At 37.8% G+C, this 24,219-nt stretch overlaps 1 protein-coding gene across 6 annotated transcripts in view; it reads right to left on the bottom strand.

Annotated features, from left to right (window-relative positions):
* The window catches only part of ACTN2 (actinin alpha 2), a 71,689-nt gene extending 47,812 nt beyond the window's left edge, over positions 1-23,877 (bottom strand). For 3 of the 6 annotated variants that reach the window (XM_026085067.1, XM_026085070.1, XM_026085069.1), the window contains exon 1: positions 23,517-23,621. In XM_026085067.1, the coding sequence (XP_025940852.1) occupies positions 23,517-23,621 (105 nt within the window). Of the gene's footprint in view, positions 1-23,516 lie in introns of all 6 variants that reach the window. The other 3 variants (XM_026085066.1, XM_026085071.1, XM_026085068.1) reach the window with 3 other exon arrangements.
* Positions 23,878-24,219: the final 342 nt, after the last annotated feature.

Here is a 24,219-nt window from a genome sequence, read left to right as displayed (position 1 = left end):
TAATAGGCTTAACACCATATTAAGTTATTTGCAAATACTGGAAAAGATGACAAGCATCATTTGAAGAAGCAATATTATGATAATATAGAAAAAATAGCTGAAAGCACTCAGGGGTAAATTCACATGAACTTTACATGGCAATTTGGCAGTAAATATTAGAAAGCTGAACTAGTAAATGAATGAGCCTTTCAAAAATTGCTTAAGTGATGGGTGTATGCCTATCTGCAGATGCTACTGCAGTTTGTAGAATTGTTCCTCAAAGGGTAAACTCAAAGGGTAATTTGGAAGAAAACATCAGCCATTTCCATGTCTTCTTTTAGGCATTTATGGTGGTCACTTTCACTTTGTACCACTCAAGTAAATGATTTTTTCCCATTTTTCATTTCATTAAGGGCTTAATGCCAATGATCCCACCAGTCTAAAGGTCATAAAATATAAATCTGATTCCCTAGTGTGAAAAAAGCTACTTCTCACTTAACTTCTTAAGGAGAAGTGGAATCGTGCACTTCCTAGCTCATACGTACATATATATAATACCATAAAAGCAAAATAAAATCTTGTCTACCTCTAATCTCACCATGGTCCTCTACTTTGCCTCTACAACAGCACATTTAATTTACTGGATGCCATACTGATAGATAAAGGATATAGTTTTATCCAAAGATCCCAAACAGTTTGCAAACAATTTAAATATTTCCTCTCAGAGATGGACATTTTTATGGCAAAGAATTTGCTGACGGACAAACTGAGGCACAGAAGCTCACTGAATCTTGGTGGCAAAACTAGAAACATATGCTCAATGTTCCAGCACTCAGTACTGTCTCCTAATCACTCAGTAATGCCTCTTCTGTTCTGATCTGTACACCTCTTTTCATTTGATAAAGAAACTAAGTAGCCAATCTTGCTATGATAGAAGCAACGAAAAGATGCTACTACTGCTGAGTCAAACTGTTCTCAATAAATAGTTTGTTTGATGGGCTGCCTTTTTAAATCTGTAGATTATTTACAGTTCTTTCCAGCTGTATAGGGGCTTGTCACTAGAACTGTATCATTTTCAATGAAAAACTTGGAGTTACTGACAAAGCCTCCGTTCATGAGATAAATTAAATTCTGCTGAAGCGCTTGTGACGGTGTGCTCCTTTCCCCCCCCACTGATGTGCTCTCTCCCCCTCAACCTGACCTCCCTGTCTCACTGCAATAAACGTTGTGCTGCTTCCCTCTTAAGAGTGAAGCGCATCACTCCTTTCGCGACAGCACTGTACTATGCATGGATTCTGAATTTTCACTATCTACATCTAGATAGTCAAGATTTATCTTCTGTATCTAAGATAAAAGATCTGGATCATCTATCTAAACTACAGTTTCTCAGAGCTATCTGTTTTACCAGGGCACTCCCTCTGTTCATGAAATACCGCTATCCATTTACCACAGCTGTCTTGTGCCTCATGGAAAGCATAACTGTCTAGAAGACTCTCTGCATATGATTTCACAACCCAGTACCTTCCAAGCTGGCATTTTTTCCTAGGACTAAACCTCTCATGGTTATAGAGATGCTGCTTAAGAAAGTATTTATTACCTGGTGCAGTGATGTAATCAGTAAGTCATTGTATTAAAGCTACTGCAAAACTTCACTTGTAAATTTTAATACTTTGCACAATCCACATTTTACATCTCCCATCCTTCCATTCTTATTGTGATACCATTTGTTTAGGGTCTAAACTGTCACTGGCCTTTACTAACAGTACTATTAATAGTTATTAAGAAACAATTCAAAGCATGCTTAAGTCCTGGAGATCAAGATACAATCAGCAAATAGTTCCCTGCAAATTTATAATCCATTGGGATTTAAAAGCTATTAAATGACTTAGACAAAGCAAATTCCTTTTTCTGCTGAACTGTACAGGCATATCAGATTGCCCGGAAAAATAAGGCAGGACTGAAGGCACAGAGCTGAATACCAGGAGGGATACAAATATGTGCCTAAAAAGCTAGACTTTTCTTTTTAGAATTTATTTACCAGAGGTAGACTCTACAAAAGAAATAAAATTCTCCTTTCTAAAGCTATTACTACAAAAAAAAATGTTTGCTGACATTCTTAGATAAGAGACCACAGAGAAGGGGATGCAGGCAGGAAGCCTAAGTGTTAGCAGTCCCCTAGGTAAATTTATTCTTAATGCACTATTAATTGCTTACTACTGTCATAGCTCTATTTTGGAAAAGCCGACTCTAGAAAAAGAAGGGCAGTTTATGTTCTATGCCCCCTTAGCCTCACTGTGAAGACTGCCAGTATCATAGTCTGCATAATTTGGATTCACAGACCTGTGATGGGAAAGTGTGTGCCCCAAGATACAAACTTATGAGGCCATCTACTTAGGCCAGTCTATTTTTACAAACACTTGACAAGAAGAATTGCAATCTAGGGGGTGGAAGAAGAAGGAGATATCCCTCACTAACTATCAAACAAGTGCAGCTAATGCCAAAAAATAATAGGGTAAGTCTGCTGTGTAGTGCAAATATTTTTATATATGTATAAGGAAGGACATGCTTTGATGGAAGAAGTGATGTTTCTGAGAGCTGAACAGTACCACACTCCTGAGAAAGCCCACACATGCTTTGTATGTGGGTGTAATGATAACTTACTTTTGATACCTCAAAGCAATTGCCTCGAAGCAATAAAACAAGAAGGATGCTATAATAACAAGCTTCACATGAGCACGTGACAATAGGGATAAAGTGAACTGAGAAAGCATCAGCTACCACCCTCTCCAATACTGTTACTCACCAATGGGTCACAAGACAATTTGATACATCTGCGAAAGACACAGGGTAAATTTATAGTTTGCCACTGACAGTGAGCTTAAAACGCACATCACCAAAATAACAGCACAGCTTGCATGGGGACATGCACAGGGGATACCCTCTGCAAGCTCAGGATCATTTATTCACTTGTACTCAAACCTGAAATCGAGAAGTGGATCAGGCCCCATAAAAGGTTGGAGAGCCATGTCCTGTTTTAGTACGTGTATCTCATAACAAAGGTTAACACTGCTTTTGACTCCTTCCAACTCAAAACAATTTCTGTCCGCCACAATATTTACAAATTGGCTTTAAAATGCATGTGCCTGCTTGTCTACCTCCCTCCAGTGCAGGCTACTGGCCTGCATGAGTCATTTCTTTTGGTGTTTCTAGTCCCTTCTGTAACATTTCCATAAAAGAGAYAAAATTCAATGGCAGCCTATGAAACTATGAAAAATACTGCTCTAAGGGGAAACATAATACTTCCTGTATCTGTTTAGTAAACCAGAAGCACAACTTATTCTAGRCCTTAAATTCTAATACCCAGAGCAGGAGAACACACCTAAAGAAAATTAACTTCAAATATAAATAATCAACAGGGCCCAATCTGGTAACCATTTGTTAATATGCACATGTATATGTATTATCCCTAATTTTCTCAGTCTGAAGGGGCCATTTCTTAAAACTCTCTGCTTTATAGCACTTCTCCCAAAGTATTTTTCCCCTCCATTTGTGCTAGTTGAGCGTCTTCATTACTTCCAGCCTAAATGGGATGCAGTGATTCACTCTGTAGTTACACAGGACATTACTGTGTTCTGAGCACATGGGAAGAGCATTACAGAAAGCTCTGCCAGAACATTCCCTCTAGAGAAGACTGATGTCTCCCTTTGAAGAATTGCCAGTCTCTGTCTGTTATCCATATTTAAAAATGTAAGTTGTGATCCTGCAACATGATCACCTAGCTCCTGTGTCCATACATCATTCTAGTGACTTCAGGATCAGAGCCTTTCTCTGGGCTTGGGATACGGTCAGCATTAGCCCTTGTCTTCTTTAAAATTCTGCTCCCAGAAGAGGAAGCATGAAGGTGCAAAGAAGCAGAAAATTGGACAGCATTTACAAATTAACGTTATGTGAACTAATGAGTTAACATGGCATCTTGCAGATGTTTTTAGAACATCTAGAACAGCTGTACTTTTAGTATATTTCATGCATGAGTATATTTGTATGAATGGAAAATAAATAAAATATTACATCTTATTTACCTGTTTGAATCATTATTAACTGTCCCTTACTCTTTTTTTCTGTGCAGAAGAAGCCTACATGCACTTGGTAAATGCTAATAAAATAACTAGAGTAACTGTAACAGGAAAGATGGTTCACCAGCACAACTTACTCATGCTAAAACACTTCAAAAGGCAGAGCAGAATTTTAAAGCTAAACAGACCAGAGCACAGCAACAATTCAACTGAAGCACAGTGAAAGCATGGCAAAGGATGCCACGAAGGCTGAGGTGGGAGAAATGTTTAGCAGATTCCAAAAGGCCATCGGAAGGAAACCCCCAAACCACACATGGCTTGTCAAAGCCAAATTCCTTGGAACAACAGCAAGGATCATATGGAACCATCTCACAAAGAAAGTTAGTGGAAAATCTATCACAAGGTCCCCAAATCCAAAGTTGGGGAAAGTCCCTTCTGCTCCAGCACATCCATCTATCATGCTGAAGAGGTGATATCAAAGATGATACCCTAATGTATTTTCCACTACCAGTAGATTAATAACCAAGGGAACTTTTCCCCCGTTCCTTAATTTTATCATTTTTAGGAGACATAGTCAAAGGGATACTTTCATCACACAGGACGTAACACGTCTCACAAGCATTCTTCTGTGTTCTGCTCGTATGGAACAGCCTGGGAAGATCTCAGTCCTTACAAAGCAGTTGGCTTAATCCTGTGTGAGGCTAGGGTTTCCTTCAAAACATGCAACCCCCTCTCAGAACTGTATGATTGCATGTCCATTTTACAGTGCTGATTATTGCCCCCCAAAAAACCAAAGTATGTAAATATCCCTTCAAAAATAACTTTGCTAGGCTGAACACTGACAAATGTCAAGAAGATTACTGAGCATTTTGTTACAAAGTGATGTTAGTTCTTTCTTTCAGAGGAGACAGACAAAGGTTATGTTGTCATGTTGGTATAAAACAGAAGAAAACTCAGAAGGCAGCAAGTTTTAAGGGAAATTCAGTATGGGTCATTGCATGCACTGTTCTCATCATTTTTTATCTTAAGGGAAGAACAGGAAGGAAGGAAGATGACAGGTTTTCCAAGGCCTTTGGAAGGGGTAAAACTGTTAAAATATAGCAAAGTATTTAGGAACAGGTAAATACTATTTTTTGTTACATCACCTGAGATAGCTGGAAAAGACAGAGAAGCTTTCAGACACACAAGCGCACCTTCACGTGTGGGATAGAAGTATCAGTCTTAAGTGTGAAAATTCAGGTGAGTCTTCAGAGAAATCAGGACTTTAACGGGCCATGGGTATAATGCTACAACTGCCCTGTTTCCTGGAGGAAGCTCCTTACTTTTACATTACTGCTGATGACACATCCACTTATGAAAGCAGTTTTACAGCAGCAGGTACATACATCATCCAAATGTGTGACTTCTCAAAATGCATGCAGTGCCACAGGCTTGTCCAGTCATCTATTTTCATCAGCTTTAAATACTTTCTGCCTATTTTAAATGTATTTTTTATCAGAAACATTAACATTTAAAAAAATAAGAACATATGCAATGTTTAAAATCCTATCTGAAGATAAAGTGTTCAGGATCTATAGGGTAATTATGGTCTAAACCTATTTTTCATTTTTATAATTCCAGGAATCCACTCAAATAAGAGAACTCAGCTCAGAAAAATAATACAGAAGTAAAAGAGGCAAGATTGTAATAAGAAACTTTGGCAAAGCAGGGGCATGGTTTTACCTTCCATTATGAAAACTGCAAGATATCTTTACTCCTTATCTTTACAATATAAATGAAACCTATTTTGTTATTTTAGAGAAAGTGTGATTCCTTAAATTGAAGGAAATGGAAAAATATGAACTATCAGAAAAAAACTACCGTCTACTTTTGGTGTGTTCTTTTTAATTCTGAATATTTTTAGCACATTCCTATAACTAAGCAAACCAGAGCAAGGACATGTAGTAAATTTCGTAAGAAATAGAAAGCACAGTCTTACAGATGATAAAAGGTTTGGAAGATTTTACTCACACAGGAGGAGTGGGAAATATCACTAGAAAATTAACATCAACTGTTGCAGAATTCAATATTGTAATTAAAAAATTAAACTTCCAAGGACAAGCAAGCACAAAACTTACATTGTGCTACCTTTCTAAATCTGCACTTAGGTACATCCATGTCCTCCCCTCATGGTTTTGCCTACCTAAACTCCAGTGATTCTGTCTAGTCACACTAATTAGAATATTTTGAGGGTCCCACCAGGACTCTCAAGAAGCCAAACATCTTTTATGTCACGTAGTTCAGCTAGTAGCAATAACAATAGTCTATCTGGGAAGAAAACTAAATACAAAACCTGTTCACCATTAAGCAGAAGGGCTTTTTAAGTGTTCTACTGGAATTTGTCCTGAGCCATTCAGTACTTTAGTTACTCATTTAGATGGCAGAATAGAGTGTACACTTATAACATTTGAACATGACAGCAAAATAATGAGTCTGTGAATGTGTTAAATGACAGGAGTACAATTCAAACTAATTTTGACAAATCAGTGAAATGGTGAAGAAAGCTGTATGCAGATTAGCAAGGAGAAATGTGAGGTTCTGCCCTTCTCCAGTAACAAGTAACTGCAAAGAACACAGGATGGAGAACTACTGGCAGGGTAGCAGCACTGAAGAAAATGATTTGGGAATGACAGTGGATCACAACTGAACCTGATTCAAAAGTGTCATGCTGTTATAAAGGCAAACACCATACTGTAATGCATGAACAGGAGAACTGTCTCTAGACATCTGAAGTATTTCTTCCATTCTACTCAGTGCTGGAAAGGTTTTAGGTGGAATATTGTCCCCACTTTTTGGCACAAAATTCAAGAAGAACATGGACTAGTTGGAGAGAATCCACAAAAGAGCCATGAAAACCACCAAATTTTAGAAAACTTAATCTATGAAAACTGTAGAACCATTGGGGTAATTTAATCATGAGAAGTTTGAAAATAGACTGATAGYTGTCTCAACCTTTTAAGAGTTCACAATAGAGAAGAAGAGAATAAAACAGTTCTCTGTGTTCCCTGAAGACAAAACAAGGACTCATGAGTGGAAATAAGTAAGGAAGGTTTAGATTACCTTTTAACTCTAGAAGTAGTGAAACATTGGAAGACATTGGCTGGGGAAACGTGGAGTCCTTATTCTTGGAGATAGTCAAGAAAATGTTGGATAAATGTGTCAAGAATAGCAGGAACATATCTGATTCTGCCTGAAAGCAGGGAATTCTTCCAGTCATATTTTCCATGATGTTCATGGAAGACTCCCATCCTAATTGACATCTACACCACAGCCTTGAAAAGCGAGAAGAAGCAAGAAGACTAATTTTCCTTCCAGATTCTGTAGTAGAGAGGCCCTAAAATTTACCATATATTTGTTATCCAAAGACTACAAAATAAGAAGTCATTTAGCAGAGGATAACCCCCTTTCAGGAATTCAAGCACTTGACATGCTACAGATTGCTGTAAACATTGTTTCTCTCAGGGTATTTTTTGTGTGCTGATCCCTCCTTCTCTCTCCTACTTTCATATGATCCTCTGATTTCCCTTAGGAAAAAGAAATATTGAGGAAGATTTGGCAGAGATATTGGAGAAAAATAAAATAAAAGGGTGAAGACAGAATAAGTAAGGAAACAAAGGCAATGAAATGTATCAGGATAGAGGGGGAAAAAAAGAAGATTCAAAGTCAGTGGACAGAACATTCAGGGAAAGTTAAATATGATGCAAATTAAAGTGAAAGTGGAAGCACTGATCTGTTATATGGGTACCAGAATAATCATTACATTTCCCAAGATCTGTGTTATGATCCAGGAGCAGAAATCTTGATATTCATGTTTTTGTCCCAATTTTGCCAGACTTTGTTAAGTCATTTAAGACAGGAATTTAAAAAATGCTTTTATTGACCTAAATGCTGAGCATTTTATGATCCATGATTCTTCATCTGCGATGAGAAGCCATTTAACATCAATGTGAGCAGATGTTAGCCATAGCTGAGTACTTTTAAGTGTCCCACTTCTGTATTCAAGGATAATGAGAATAATAAACCCTTCATATCCCACAGCACTATTGTGAGAAAAAATTCACTGTTGCTTTTCAGGTGCTCAGACACTACCCTGAAAAAAGCCCAATAAAGATATAGTAGCAAGAAAAATTTAGAAGGCTGACAAAGCTATAAAAGTGCTGTAAATGAAGAAGTGTAAAATTAATCAAAATCAGAACCTACCACAAACAGACAGAAACAACACATAATAATTACCAACATCTTTAGCATCTGTTCTCAGTCATCCAAAGTTAATTTTACATTTAAACAAACAAAGCTAGCTGTTTAGCATAAGCCAGTTACCTACCACTGTAAATCTAGCTGCATGCTAGTTATCTTTCCCTCCTAGTCCTTAAAATCATAATGAATTATGAAATGTGCCACCCATGTAAGTATGGAGAAAGAGCTCTTCTGTTTAGGAAACTCTAAGAATAGCAATGGCTGTGAGTAACCCCACAGATGTAATTTGAGAAATCATCTTTACATACAGGGAATTGCTTTAGCTTTTACCCTAGAATGAAAAGTCTCTGCCCCAAACCCTCACTACTAAGGCCAGTTTTGGGCATCTCCAATGAAGCTGCCATTTCTGGCAGTTTAAGTGATATGGACACCTGTTCCTCCAAGAGCTAAACTGAGACTACAACTCATCTCACAGACACTACCAAACAGCCTGCATGTGTTAGCAACCTTGTCACTTATTCACCTGGCCTGGATTCAAAACATTGACCTAGAAGTGAAAGGTTCCCCCCAGCCATCCAATCTCAACCTATAAATTAAAAGTCCCTCCTCAGTACAAGGTTATCTTTCATCATGAGTTGGGGTGAAGGAGCTATTAGAATATTCCACTTGGAAGGCTTAGCAATACTGAAATGCTTTTAATTAATATTGTCACCACCCTGCAAAGGGGTGACAAAGGGCAAGATTTTGTAAGTTAGCTTTCTCTTGGATGTGATAGACTACTTTTGCAGCATAGTTTGTTTATTTTCACTAGATGCACAGATCTTTGAACAAAGCTGATCACAAACAGCATCTAGGCAATATCCTCTTTGAGAAGCCTCTGTCCAAAGAGCAATGTCATGTTGTCCTATAAGAGCTCTGTATAATCAATTCTAGCTAGATGGAGTATAATGGGGAGAAATCCCTTGCTGTTTGCAATAATCTTACCTCTCTATCTCCCCTTCTACTTTAAAAAGAATATGCATCACATAATTTACAGTTATACACTATATTTCCAGTGACTGTATACTGCTTGTCTTCTATGTAAAGCAACAAGGATGTTAATATATCTTAGTATCTCCTCGTGACCCTTGTCACAAAAGCATTAATACCTTAAAATTTTTTTGATTACTTACCACTCTTTAGTGCATTAAAAAGCTCAAGGTAAAAGAAAGAATGAAAGTTACCATACCATGAATGAAAGAATGTAGTTACAAAATGTTAAATAAATGGTATAATCTGTGAAGTAAACATGAAGTTCTCAGATTACTAACAAATCTCCCAGTTATACTAGCCCCCATATTCAATTGCTTTCTCTAATGAGAGTGAAAAGGCAACCAGTGAGTAAAAACTTTGAAGGCTTCAGCACTTGAGTCCTTGCCCTGCCACAGCTTTTTGTATAACTTTTTTCAAGTAGTCAAACCTCTTTACGCCTCTGTCCAAAATCCTTACCCCACAGCAGAGCTGAGATTTAAATGTGCCACAAAGATTGAGAGTTCCAAACACAGAATTAGGAGGGCTCTGCTGATCTCCAAAACTGACTGATGGTGGGATAGCTTTGGGTGTTCACATGGAAGTTTTGCAAATCTAAAATGCTGAAGCAAGTGAATGAGCTTCTACTTCACAAGGCTCAAAAATAAACACTGGTGAAAAAAGTGGCTGTGAATCAAGCACATTCAGAACCACAGTTGCTAAATGGAAGTAAAGCTTTAAAAACAAAACAAAAACAACAAAGGGACTAATGGAACAATACAAGTGCAGAGTTTTGAATAATCTATTTCTGGCCATTGGCTAAAATGATTTTGTATTTCCCTCGTAGCAAAAGTTTGTGAACAAGCTGATCTCTTTCAGTAGATCATATTGTTCTAGCATTTAATAATTTAACATTTAACAGATCACACTATTTTTTACACACAATACAATGTCAAATTTTGCCATTCAAAATGGCTCTTATTGAAATGTGCAGAAACACAGAAGCATCGCCCACAAGGACCTGTGCCTGCTTGACAGAGACACAGTATTCCCACACAGCATGACTAGAGAGTGTTCCACATCCAGACTGAATCTCTGAGGACTATGTCAGGTATTTGCATGGCAAAACAATATTTACTAGGGTGAACTAACTTTATAGCTTACTAACCAGATATTATCTGTTCCAATATACTGCACTTTGCAGAGCTTGAGTTTACACTATAAAAGCAAGTCATTCTGACATTGCAACTTAAAGTAGTACAGCTATAGAAAAAAATATATTACACAGTCTTCCTCATCACAAAGTACTTTACAACACAAACCTCTTTACAACCCATACCTACAAAGAAGTTAGTTCACTCCCAGTTGGGAGAGAGCATTAAAACAGATCTGTCACTACACTGCACAAAGTTGAGTGCAGCAAAGAAATGTACCAATTTTTATAAGAATTTTAACGGACTCCTTATCACCTATGCAATAAAGATTGCAGCTTTATATTTATGTAAGAGATATATATTTATAACTCATAAAACACTGTCCTAAAGATATCCCCTCCCAATTAGGTAGGACACAAGGGACCTAAGCAAAGAGCTTGCAGAGCATGAAGTTGTTAGGGTTGTTAACTACTGAAAAACTAAGAAACAGGAAGATAGAGAAAAGTATTTAGTATGCCATGGGACCAAAATATCCAAATAAAAGTTGAACTGTTATAGGGCAAAAAGAAATCCACTCATCTCTACATGGCTCAGAAAGAGTTAATTCTGAAGCACATCCTTCTGTGCTCAGCATTTCCACCTCACAAGATTATCAACGAACTGAAGGCATCTTGAGAAAAGGAATTCACAGYAAAATGCTACCAGGATTGGAGGGAACAGTTCAGTAATGATAAAAAATTTGAGGCTAGCCATTCTTCTATTTTCTCTCTCCCTCTATATTCTTTCCCAGTTGTACAACTCTCTTTCACTATTAGGGAATAAAAGCAGAACCTCTGTTATATTTGCCTCTCCCTGTGGAGAGTTAAAAATTAAGTGTAGGTAATCCAAAAAGGGTCTTGAATATAGTGGTGGTTCTGCAGAGGCAAATCAGCCTGTGTGCTTTATAATGTGAAGGTGGTAAGTCCTTTAGACTGTTTGATGCTTTCTCGCAAGTATTTTAAACAATGAACCCGCATTACCATTGCCCCATCAGTGCCAAATAAACCTTCCTATCGGGAGACTTTATTTCCTATTCTCCTTCCCAGTCTCAGGTCCTTCTTCCACCAGCTGTGTCCTACAGTCCTCTTTTGGTTTCCTAAGAGTTCCTGAACTACTATGGAAAGTGCTGGCTAATTTTTTTTTTTTCAGAAGATACATATATAAATGATTAAATGCTGTTTAGGATGTCATGAAAGAAATATTCACATATTATAGTACRGAATAAACTAAAGGTATGCCCTCTGGAAATAGAAGGATTAAAGTAGGCTAATCCAGGATTTAGTTGACTGGATTTCCAAATGTCTTTCCCATGCTTTCTCTGTTCATTTTCTTCACCTTGCTGTCTTTATCCACCAATTATATACTGCATTGCCAGGTGAGTAATTAAATCCATTATAAATTAGTTAAAACAGTCAGTCAGAGTGGGATAAAAGTATGTCCCTACCCAATTTATCAACATTCTTTAAAACACTTTCATAAGCAGAAAAGCATGTCTTCCACCCGATAAAGTTAAAAAAGATCCTGAAAGCATTTTCAATGGCACATACTTCAGCATACACCTCTTTTAGTTTTAAGACTCTGACACCAACAAATGATGGGAAAAAAATACGTTCATTGTCAGACACTGAGATACTTACACAGTAAGTTAATGTCTATGTACTCTGTTGTGTAGTAGACTTGAAGCTTACCAAAACTAGTTTCACCTGTGACCTGAACTAAGGTTTCAGTTGAGATTCTTACAGAGAAAGGAAAACCTTGTGCATTAATTCACAATTATGTAATGCCAAGCTCCTCTCTGGTATATATGCCGAGTTACTGAACACAATACTTCTCAGTATTAATCTGTCCAAGTTAACTTCTTTACTGATTATGATAACTGATTATTAAGAAGGAACATTTTTTAATTTTGATTTCATGCTTGTTTTAAGCATCTGCCTTTAAAAAATTTGTTAACTTCTGCTGTTAAAGTTGCTGCTTATACGTATTGGGTTGATTTTTTTAAGCTCTGTAATGTTTTTATGAGGAATTAGATACAGAATAACATTTTCTAAAGCATTTAAAATATCCTATAAGCCAAAGGACTTTAAGAAAAATTCCACAAACCTGGAATAATTCCTAAATAATTTTTAGAGAGATGTAGTTTCCTGAATTACTGAGCTTTTCTTACAAACAGAATAAAAAGCAAAGCATTACTCACAGTCCATGGATAGCTTGATTATATATGCATATAAAATTTAACTAACTTGTTCTTACGTCCTTAGCTAAAAATAGTTGGGGAAATAATAAGCAAAGATGGCTGTAACAGCTGAAAGCATAAACATCTGTGTTTTAAAGAGTACCATACTTGTGATAAGCAAACCTCTTTGTCAATTAAACATACAGTTCTTTGTTTATAGCATATCTATTCTTAACAGAATACCTGTGCTGTATCAGGGAAATGGACGCCACAAGCAAAAAGAAAGCAAACAGACTTCAGCCTCAGGTATGGTGGGTTTTTCTGACTTCAAATATTAATGGCAGATGGATAATACGTGCATTATACATAATACATACATATACAGATATAATTGCTTGTGGGGCTGCACTGCAAACTACATTACTGAAATGACTTAGGATTAAAAAAGTAGTAGGAACAGTTTGTTTGTTTTTCAGTCCAAATTATTTCAATGTTCTGGTGTACAGTAGAAGAAAGTTGTGCCAGCAAATGAAGGGGACTRGACTTCTATGGCCAGGAGCTGAGTCAAGGATGGACAAAATGTTGTAAGCCAGCTCCTCCACCAAAGAAAATGCATGGTGGAACTACAACTGGAGATTAAATTGGGCCATATAGGTTTTCCATAGCCTAAAGAAAGCCCTCTAGCTGAAATAATAACCCAGCACCACGCAATCATTTATGCAATTTTTTATTTGCATTTAATGCAACTGGTTGCCAATTTTCTTCTAGCCTCATATGCAAAAGTGCAATGCCTTAAGTCTTGAAGCTCTGAAAAGCTACGCTGGTGCCAAGATTAAACACAAAACAGTTAAAAAGAATCACTTAATGCTAGATGGTTAAGCCTTTCTGTGAGTGCCAAAATCGCAGACTGATCTTCAGAGGTGCTAAATAGAAGTTTCTCCTGACGTCAGTGGAAATGACTGGGTGTTCAACATCTGTAAAAAATACTAGAGTTTCCTTAGATACTTAAGGAATAATCACAGAGGCTAATTTTAGCCTAGGGCAGTCACTTTCCCCACACTCTTGCTTTGGTAGTGGAGGGGRGCAGGCTTTTCTAGAGGGCAGTTCAGAGAAGAAGCAATGTGTTCTCAATTAGGGTCTGTTACTTGTTACCAAAGTTAGTTGTTATCAAATTAATAGATAGTTGGACTGATGTTGCTTACAGCTTTTTGAAGAAAAAAAAAAGAATAAAGAACAACCATCAGATTTCAAGTTTAAGAGCTTCTGACGGTTAAGAGCAGTTGGGAAGAAGCATTTAAATTAAATGGGAGCGTCTAATTCACACCAACTAAAATAAACACTTAGCACTTTTCATGTGTAAAGCCATCACATAGGAAATACAACCACTGTTTTGGAGATGATGACAAGGACAAAATGGTATATCCTTATAACTCAAAAGCAGGGCAAATTGGGACCAGACATAGAAGCAGCTGCATCCATTCTTGCACAAAGAAAATAAATTCAGGACTACTTTTGTCACCTATGTGGATGCATGGAAATTTAAGAGATGAATATAGTAACTAACTAAACATTATTAGCTACACAATGGGCAGCTTCTGTTTCCCTCTGGACAGGCCTTCTAAAGAGTGAAATATATTTCTACAAGCTATCATTTCAACTGGGACACTTTCATAAAGGGGGAACACTGTATTTCAAAGTCTTCTATCTCTGTTTCTGCAGATGCTCTGTTACAGCATCTGTAACGACAGAGGAAAATCAGTATTGCAGTTGTGCCTACCCTGTAATCCTTTCACACTAATAGTTTGAGTACTAGCAAAATCATGCCATCTTGGTTTGCATCTAAGAGTTACTTGTACTGCCGGAGGGAAAAGCTACTACAAACTTGGTACAGAAACTATCACAGACAGTGATCATTAGCATGGCATTTGCTGGTTAAATGTTGAAGAAAGAGGTAACTTCTATCTTTAAACATATGTCCTGTTTTACTAGGTAGAAAAAGAGCATTGTATAGCACCTCTGTAGATTATGATCAGCTTTATACATCAATCTCTCAATTTGAAGCACACTGAAATCCAACAAATCTAGTGATAACACTGTAAGAACAAATGTCACACACTCTTATCACAGCTCTTCATGAAAGGATGTCCTTCAAACACTTGAAGACTTGAAAATCACTCCAAACTACTAGTAATGAAATTAATTCTGGAGGAAATGGACTGCTTGATGTGAATACAAATTTCTTCTGCAATCAACTGAGAGAAAGAATGCATAGTGATTAAAATACATTTACTCAGAGTCAGCAATATTTCACTGCACACAAGAGAGGAATATAACATCAGATACATGTCGTTTATCTGGACAATTAGGGCTCAGAAGACATTGTGCTTGGCATTAAAGCCATCTAAAATGGCTCAGTTTTGTTAAGTATATGAACACATTTATATTTGTTTGCTTGCAAGGATATAAAATAACATGTGGGAGGGACCTCTTTTGTCTTGGGACAAAGCTAAGCAGCACAAATTTCCATTCAATTCTGTTTTACTGTACTGTTTCTTCCTGCATCATGTCCACCTACATTCCAGATGAATAATCCAACACATTCTTCTGTAAGCAAACTCTGCAGCACAACATCTAAAATACTACCAATATCCATATAGTATTTGCCATTCAGAGTCACTGAAATTTATTCAGTAGAACTGTACAGTGCAGTACAGAAACAACCACCCAAACTAAACATCATTAAATGAGTCAGAATTTATGCAACAGTGAGGAGATCTGTATTAGGCATTTGGTGTTTGATTTTTCAATCATGATGATGAAATTCCTTTTGTCTTGTAAGAGAATGGGGGAGTTTTAGTGGAAGATTTTGAACTGTTTCACCCAACTGGCAAAAAGCTGTCAAAATTCAGCTTGCAGAGCTGTCTTAGTTTGATTAGGAAAAGTGTGACATGTAATCAAGATATTTTCTTACTGGCATCCACTAGTTTTTAGAATATACCTGAACCCTGCTTTTGCTTGCACAGGGCTACAAACTCGTTTTATGAGTGGAGGTTCCCTATTTACAGCCGTCTCAGGGGTCAAGACCCTCAGTGCTCTTCCAAGGCACCTCCCTTGCCTCTCTGTTCAACTCTCCAATGACACACACATAAATGCAGAGCAAAATGCAGAGTTCCCTCCCCCAAGGGATTATAGCAAAGTCCACTGATTAACACACAGCTCTCCTCTAGCTCTTAAGCACCTTGGTTTCAGTTTATGGAAACCCACTTAGACCCACACTTTCTTCCAATCCGTATTGTTTTACTAATTGGATCAGTGTATCTGCAGATATTTTACTACACAAATTTCTCAAGAGGCTATGGTGTATACCCATGAGTAGGGAGGAAACTGATAGCTTTTGGTTCCCCTCACAAAATGGCTCTTTATCATTTCTTCTCATAACCATACAGTTTTGCTGCTGGCAGATATTAGGGGGTGGGTGGCAATTAACAGCTAAACTGAGACTGTAGGAATTGTCCATTTGACAACGCTAACAAAAATATCCAGAGCCTGGAATGGTTCAACATTGAGAGGGCTGGTTGAGTGTAAACAGAAGAAAATAATACTGAGTAATATATTGATTTCCCATATTCGGTATTGACAAAGATTTTCACATTATAAAATTCCACCTCCATAAACATTTCTAGTTAAGTGAATTTTATAATAGCTTTATTTGAATTTTCCTTCACATATAAGCTCCACGGTATTCACTGCCCCCTCAGCTGCACACCTTATTGATAGCTTCCAAGATAGAATATGAAGCACCCTGACAAAATATGATCATTGCACCATCCTTTCAGCATGCTCCTCTCAAACACCATTCCATGCAAATAACATCAGCAAGAGGAATTTAACATGTTACTATTTTAACAAGCACTAATCTCTAAGAGGCCAATCATACAGAACAAGCCATAAACACAGCCCATATTTCTACATCTCTACCCTCATGGCAGCTCTCCATAGGAGAGACACTGCAACTCTGTGTCTTTCTGTTCCATCAGTGGCTAATATTTAAGGCAGTTATAATCATAGTATATGCTGAAAAATCAGGATGCAGTGTGGTAGAAAGAATGGAGTCCATTGACTAGCAAGCTCTGAGTCAAACCCGATATGGTACCATCTACCACCCAGAAAGTCAACCTACAGGATTTAAAAGGAGATAGATTTTTTGTGTATGTGCTCCTAAAACTAGAGCTTTTGGCATTCACTGTTTAAAAAGAAAAGTCTCAATGCACCTGTAGAAGAAGCATTTGGCCTTAGAGCGCTGAAACTTCATGTTGCCATAAAGCACACCTTCTGCATCTGTAGTGGCATATATCATTTGGCATCACATTGTTCTTCTGTAGAAGACAGACATGATACTGGTTGAATACTAGCAGAAAAACAGATCTAAAAAGCTGAAATTTTTTGCTTTTGTATCTATTACTAGCAATAGGAAATCCTGTATTTCAACCTGTAGAAATTCCAGGACACCTACAGTATCCTAATCTTGTGGATAAAAGGCAAGGAAGGCAAGAATTGCAGTGCAGGACTCAGAATGTCACATAATTTCTCCACAGAATATCATTCTGCCTTCTGCCCTGGCACGTGGAGGATTTTCCTCCTTACAAATGAGATCCTCTCCTGAAGTTAGTCCTAAAGCTATTCAACCCAGAGCACCCATGTTTATTAGAAATAACCAACTAATAACAGGTAAGCACTAAGAATGAGTAACGAGAAGGCTAATACTTTCTTTAAACAGAGCGCACATTTTTGATCCCTCACACATCCTGCTTTCACTACCAGTTCTCATTGATCCTGTTCTTCTGATTTACTTACAGAGGGGAATCTCTGTGCCTTCTCAACTGTCCCATTGAGATTCCATGGGGGTACAAGGTGTCACCTCACTGAAAACTCTCAAGGGATGCACTGTTTCTCCGTGTGCTGTGGGACCTCTACCCCAACACTAACTGTTGAAGCAAAAATTTTCCACCATCTACAAGACCCTTACTCTGACTATTTCCAGAGACCTAGGCTGGAATGCCCTGTAAGCACTGTAAGTATTGTTATATTATTCATGATAATGATTTCAGTCCTAAGCTTATCAGTCCATGAGGAGTGGTTCTACAGTACTGAATTTTGCTGATAGCATCCAGTTTCTCCTGGCAACACTTTTCTTCTTTACATTTCTTTTTCATTCATTCAGGCTTGGTCATTCCTCTTCTACTCCTGGTTGAAGAACAAAGCTATTCTCTTCCACTACTTCATCTGTCTTCTCACACACCAGTAGACTTTCCCCCAGGAAGAGACTTCTGATAAGAAATCAATTTAGATTCCATCCACAGAAGACAGCACAGACTTCAGAGTGAATCCAGGCCATTGACTGTTAGTCTATTTATAGACACTGCAGTCAGATTGAACAAAAGGTCAATTTATCTTTTAGGTTGCAATAAACCCCCTTGAATCCGCTGAACTTATGAAGCTGCACCAACACAAGTAAAAGGACAATTTTGTCCAAAATTCATAGTGCTGGCAGCTCTTTCCAAAGAATTTTCTGTACTTGTGGCTTCTAAATGCAATTTTTTTTATTTGCAAGAACAACAGGAGCTGCATTACCAGCCAAAGGAGGTAACACAGATAAATCCTTATACATCACACTGAAAATTTAATCTGATAGGGACTGCTGAAGACTGGAAAGAGACAGCTTCTTTCCTAAATACACTTTTCGGTAGTCCTCACTTATGCACAGCATCCAGTGTCATTAAGAAGACTTGCATTCACAAGGAGTACAATATCAAGGCACATGAATACTCTAAGTCTTGCTGTTTATTCTGTATCACTGTAAAAAGCCATCAAAATGGTCATAAATTGCATTGACATCTACATTAAGGCCATTCTGCCCTAACATAGTAGTGGAAAGTAGCACCAGGGCCATACAGCACACTGGAATAAGACCCTTCATCTACAGTAATATCAGTAAGGCCAGGAGTATGTTTCCAGTTCTTTCCTTACACACATTAGTGCAACAGTGTCAGAGATGTGTCCTAATGACTGCAGAAGACAAGTATGAAATGTGTGGAGCTTGTTTAATCTCTTATGAGTACCCTGAAGAAGAGATCACACCTGTTCCACAACCTTCATATCTTTTTTTTCTATCCTGAAGGCTCAAGACTTTAATAACTAACGAATAACGATTTATGCCACAGCTTAAAAAAACCCGCATGTCCTAAAATAAATTATTTCTGACAAAAGTTATCTAAAAATAAAATGTGTGCAGCAGACAAATCTTACTGCCTGTTACTTAGGGCGTAGCTGTGTTTCCATTTAGGAGTATGAACTTCTTTGCAGCTGTCTGCATGGAAGCTCCTAGTCCAAGAAATGTTGTTTTCTTTATGAACTTATGGTTGTTTCTGTATCATCTTCTGAAAACACCCTTTCCCTGTCTTACATGTTTCAGGTATTCCCTTAACACCCATCACTGCCAGAACAACCATTTGCTCTCTGCCCTGTGCTCCTGTCCTCCTTCTAGCATGCCCTGATACAATGGTACTCTGCACACCAGGACCTTCAATAACATAGCATCCTCCCTTGAGGCAGCATCCCTGCAACGTAGTGTTGTACTCCGCCTATCCCAGAAAACCCAGGAATGTAGTGTAATGCTATTTAAAGTTACACAGAACAGAGTAATATAAAATCAGTTTAAATAAAGTACCAGTAATGACTAATTATCTTGAGAATTATTTTTACCATATATATTTTTACAAGAGTCATAATATGCAATAAAATACTTTCGTCTCATTATTTAAATGGGTAGACAGTTAATTCAAATTTTTTGCCTAGCTTCTAGTTTTGACAACACACACTTTTATCTATGGATTTATTAACCACAGAGCATGGCAATTGAGTAAAATGGATGCAGTTCTGTAGACTCATTAATTTTGAAAAACATACATGCTGTAGAATTCTCCTCCTTATTTTCCAAAGATTATTTTCAAGTTTGAGAAAAATAATTTCAAAACTTTTTTTCTAGCCTTAATGAGAGAAAGAGGGGAAGAAAAAACACTATTTAACACACAACTCAATAATTAGTGTTGGCAGTTCAGACATACTGCAAACAATACAGTATTTTTGCATTTTGAGTAGCATTGTTATCCTTGGTTTCCTAAGCTAAGGGATATTGTATTCTCCTATGTCCCTTTTAGCTATATTGAGATATAGGCTAGTGAAGGCTAAGAGAGCTTTGTGGATTTTGTTGGACTTTTTTTGGAAACTTAAGAAATAATTTTAACATGGAAAGAAGAGATACCAGGTTTTAAGTCTTCCACTACAAGCTAGTATGACCTTTACTTCCACCCCAGTCCTGCAGGGTAGTGATCGAAAGATAGCTAATCACTAGTCCAACATACCATAAAACCAACTACTTCTATCAGTAGATCAAAGTGTTTTGCAAATCATCACTGCTGCCCTATTTTTACCAGTGGGAAAACTGAGGTGTAAGGAGGTGAACGGACCTTGCCTAAGGTTACAGAGCAGAGTCAAGAGAGAACCTAGCCCGTGTCCAGTGCCGCAGGCACTGTACCATCCCCTCAAGCCATTCAGACTCTGCTTTTTGATTTCCACTTAGTTCTGAGGAAACGAGGGGCCACTTTCATGTATCTTCCAGGTGCTGTTCAAGTTAACAAGGAAGCAGAGTGCACATTGACAGTGGCAGCATACTGGGTCAAGCAGTAGAATTCAGTAGTTTCCAATCTCATGGTTCCCATCTACATGCTCAAAAGACATCAAAGGTGTAGTTTTGTAATTAGTTCCTACTGAAGACATGTCCAACAAAAATATAATGAATATAACAAATTAATCATTTCATTATTTAGACTTTCTTTAAAATTGGTTCCTGAACTTTCCAACTGTATGTTGGTTTTCAACACATGGTTGGAAATTCCAACCATCCTGTGTAAGTTTTTTACCAACAGCATGTCTAATGCAGGAAATTGGTGTATTTTCTTGATTTCTTCATTTGATACAGTCTAAATGTTACCCTAATCAAAGCATTTAAATTGGTATTCACATTCACAGAGGAACAGCTAAGCTACTACTCGGCCTTCTTTCATATAGAGCACTTCATATTTATTCAGACATCTGCAACCATGAATTCTACACCAAGGAGTCTGGATTACTACAGACCATAATACTCTATGAACTGTGGTTATAATTAGGCATCGCATCCATTGTAATCCTATGGACGTCATCATGTCTTACCAGCATCTGTTGACAGATCTCATACCATGCATATCACTGAAATGGCAAGTCTGGAGAGGGCAGCCCACAATAGAAACAATGGCATTTATTTTTGGTTTGTTCCAAGACTGTCTCATAGAAAATATACGCTGCCAACTGCCAGGGCTCCACTGAGATCACCTTTCAATATTATATTACCAGTTTGAACAAAGATTTGTGCCCAGGTATCTACAATCTTTTCTTCATAAATAAGGGAATAAAGAATGCACTTTCAGCACTGTCATAGCACTATTAAAAAAAAGACGGAAGCCTTTAAATTTTATAAAATCTGTCAGTCTCTTTATCATGAGAGTACTTATTTTTCATGTAATAATAAAATCAGACTCCTTTCCAAGACAAGAAATGAGGATGCCCCTTCTTAGATCTTATTTAAATGTGGTATCACTTTAATATCATAGACAAGTGCTGGGGACATAAAATAACACAGCAGCAAAAATCTCTCTATTCTATGAATGTAAGCTTTAATTTACCAGTGTGGAAACTGCTGACTTTCCACTGAAGCGTTGTCTGTTTGGACAAAGGAAAGCACAGAATTTGCCATGGGGCAACTACTAACTACTCCTTGTTCTCCTGTAAAAATCAACAGATTTACTGCAAACATAAGAAAAACTATAGAATCCAAATTCTCTGAATTATTTATCCATGTTCTAAGAAATAACTTTAGTGTTGACTATCTAGTAAGCTGCCCATTATTTCTTCATTTCAAAAACACAGCATTCTCTGAAATGCTGAGCAACCCATCCCACTCACTTTAGACAGAGAAACTGATTCATGCCAGGTATTCTCTCCTAAAGAACTAAAATAAATCTAGCTGATGTTTACAGAAAGTACAAAAATTCTGTGCAAGAACTGCACTGTTAGGTTAAAAATGCAGTTGGTTATGTAGTTATGGGGTTTTGTCTTCCTTAGACCTCTTAGACTTGTAAGCACAATCTGTTACAGTTGAGTAGCTTCATATTACTAGCACTGAAATAATTTCCATACTCATCATAAAACATAAAAAAATAGTTCATCATCTGAAGAGTGTCAAACTAAAATAAATGTCAGCATTGATGAGTACAATTTTATTACTCATTTAGAAGATGCAGCAGTAGGTAGATCAAGAAAGATAAACTTCAGCGTAACCCAGCACTTCTCATATTATACTTGAACAACAGGGTCTGAACAGATGCAAACGCTGGAAAATTAAATGAGCAAAACCAGATAAAACTCACAGATGGAGGAAAGCTACAAGTAAAAACTGACAGGAGTATATTGGCTCCACTGATTTTAATGGAAAAGCAAACTCATTGGTCTCAGTGATTCTAACAGCTCTTACTTTCAGTTGTAGTGAGGTTATGATGCTAACAGTGGGCCAGACTATCTTCAGATATAATTTGGCAACTTCCACTTAAGGTTTTTGAGTGAGCTGATCAACTACGGCAAAAAGCGTATTTGACCTTATAGTCTAGAGGTCTGTTTCTTTTTTTTTCTTCCCCCCACTCCTGTAACCAGCTGATAACCTTTTAATCCCAGATCTGTCAGCTGTGACTTCAACRTCATCTTTTACATTAGGAAGTAACAAATACTTTTAAATATTTCCTATCTCTCTCTTCCACATGCTGCTTAAAACTCACTGTTCTGAAATGAGATGATTTTTATTTTTTCACAAATTAAACGTGCCATATTAGCAATTACTATTGAAGTACCCAACCGCTGACAAGATTGCTGATAGGATTATAATCTCTGGCTAGGTTCAAAAACGGAGCATGGGTAGTACCTGCTGGCACAATAGTTTTCCTATACCTAAAAGGCAGGAAGTACTCCCTCTGTAATGGTATATTCCAAGGAGCTTACAGAGTTGTTTTTTCCTAGACAGTGAATTGGCATGCAGGAGCCTGACTCATTAAATACAGTTTTTCAAACTGCATATATTTCCAGGCAGTATATACTTTGTCAGATCATTCGATCAGATATCACAGTAAGTTCTAGTAAGAGTTGACTCACAGGATCACAATTTCAACAGTGATATCTTGGTTTGCTCTCAGAAATACTGCATGCAGATTTTTCTGCACACCTATTTTGAACTATCTCCTGCATCTTCCTGGTTACACTTACAACTGACTGTCTTCTAAAAGCAGTCAGGCACACGCATCAATTCAGAGACTGCCTTCAGAAAATAAGACCCAGGAAGCAAAGTTAAAAATTACTGGAATTTCTATCAACACCTAATACATGAATGTAAAAGGACTGAGAGACTATTTCCACTAAAACATAAAAAACCCTCTCCTGACTGTCATTGATTACAGTTTCATCTTACATAGATGATCACTTAAGGATCCAAAAAGTGAGTGCTTTCTCCACAAGATATAAGGACATAACTAAAAATGTATATATTATATACATATTTTATACAATGGATAATATATTCTCTTATAAAATTAGAGAATCTGAACTCATTATTGCACATCCCTGGCAATTCTAGATGCAGCATGGCACTAGAGCAGGACATTATTCCACAAAGAAGCACATACACAGACACACATTACTTCATTTCCCGACCTTCCTTTGCTGTTTCTCCCATGCTGGGTCCAGGAGCAGGTCTCTGTCCCATTCTTCCTCTTGGGTCATGTACTCTTCTTCTTCATAGTTGTAGGTGTACTGCATGTTCGTTTCTATCTGATTCATGCTTCCCAGGATCAGCTTCAACTGCTGTGGCTCTGACTACTTTTAAACTATTGTTGTTGTTGCTGTTGTCTTAGTTTAGTTTAGTTACTGATGGGTTGGTAGCAGTGTGTCTTTTTTCTTTCTCTTTTTCTTTTTCCAAGGTGACAGGGTGTGAATATTGATGAGTTCTGCTGAGAGCAGAGGCAGAAGCTGTCAGGTAGGAGCTGACCTGTGGTGACCTTCTCTCTCTTTCCCTCTGGCTGCTGCTGCTGCTGCTGCTGCTGCTGCTGCTGCTGCTGCTGCTGCTGCTGCTGCTGCTGCTGCAGGTCCCTGCGGCTGAGTCTCCGGAGAAGCCCAGCGCGGTTCATTGCTGCGGCTTATTATCCCCGCCGGGCCGTCACGTGGCACGGTGCGGCTCCAGGCGCGGCGCTGCTCCTGTGCCGCGCAGCCGGACTGTGTCCCCAGGATGGCAAGGCTGGCTGAGGGCAGTCACTTCCCGGGGGCTCTCTACCCAAAGCGTTGTTCTCGATTGTCTGTCTTTCCACCTTTCAAGATCTCTCTTTTCTTCTACTTAGATGTATCTTTATTTCTAAAGAAC

Source organism: Apteryx rowi, unplaced genomic scaffold (genome assembly GCF_003343035.1).
Source record: "Apteryx rowi isolate R43461 unplaced genomic scaffold, aptRow1 scaffold_66, whole genome shotgun sequence".
Taxonomy (NCBI): Eukaryota; Metazoa; Chordata; class Aves; order Apterygiformes; family Apterygidae; genus Apteryx; species Apteryx rowi.
This window is presented reverse-complemented; position numbering and strand designations above follow the sequence as displayed.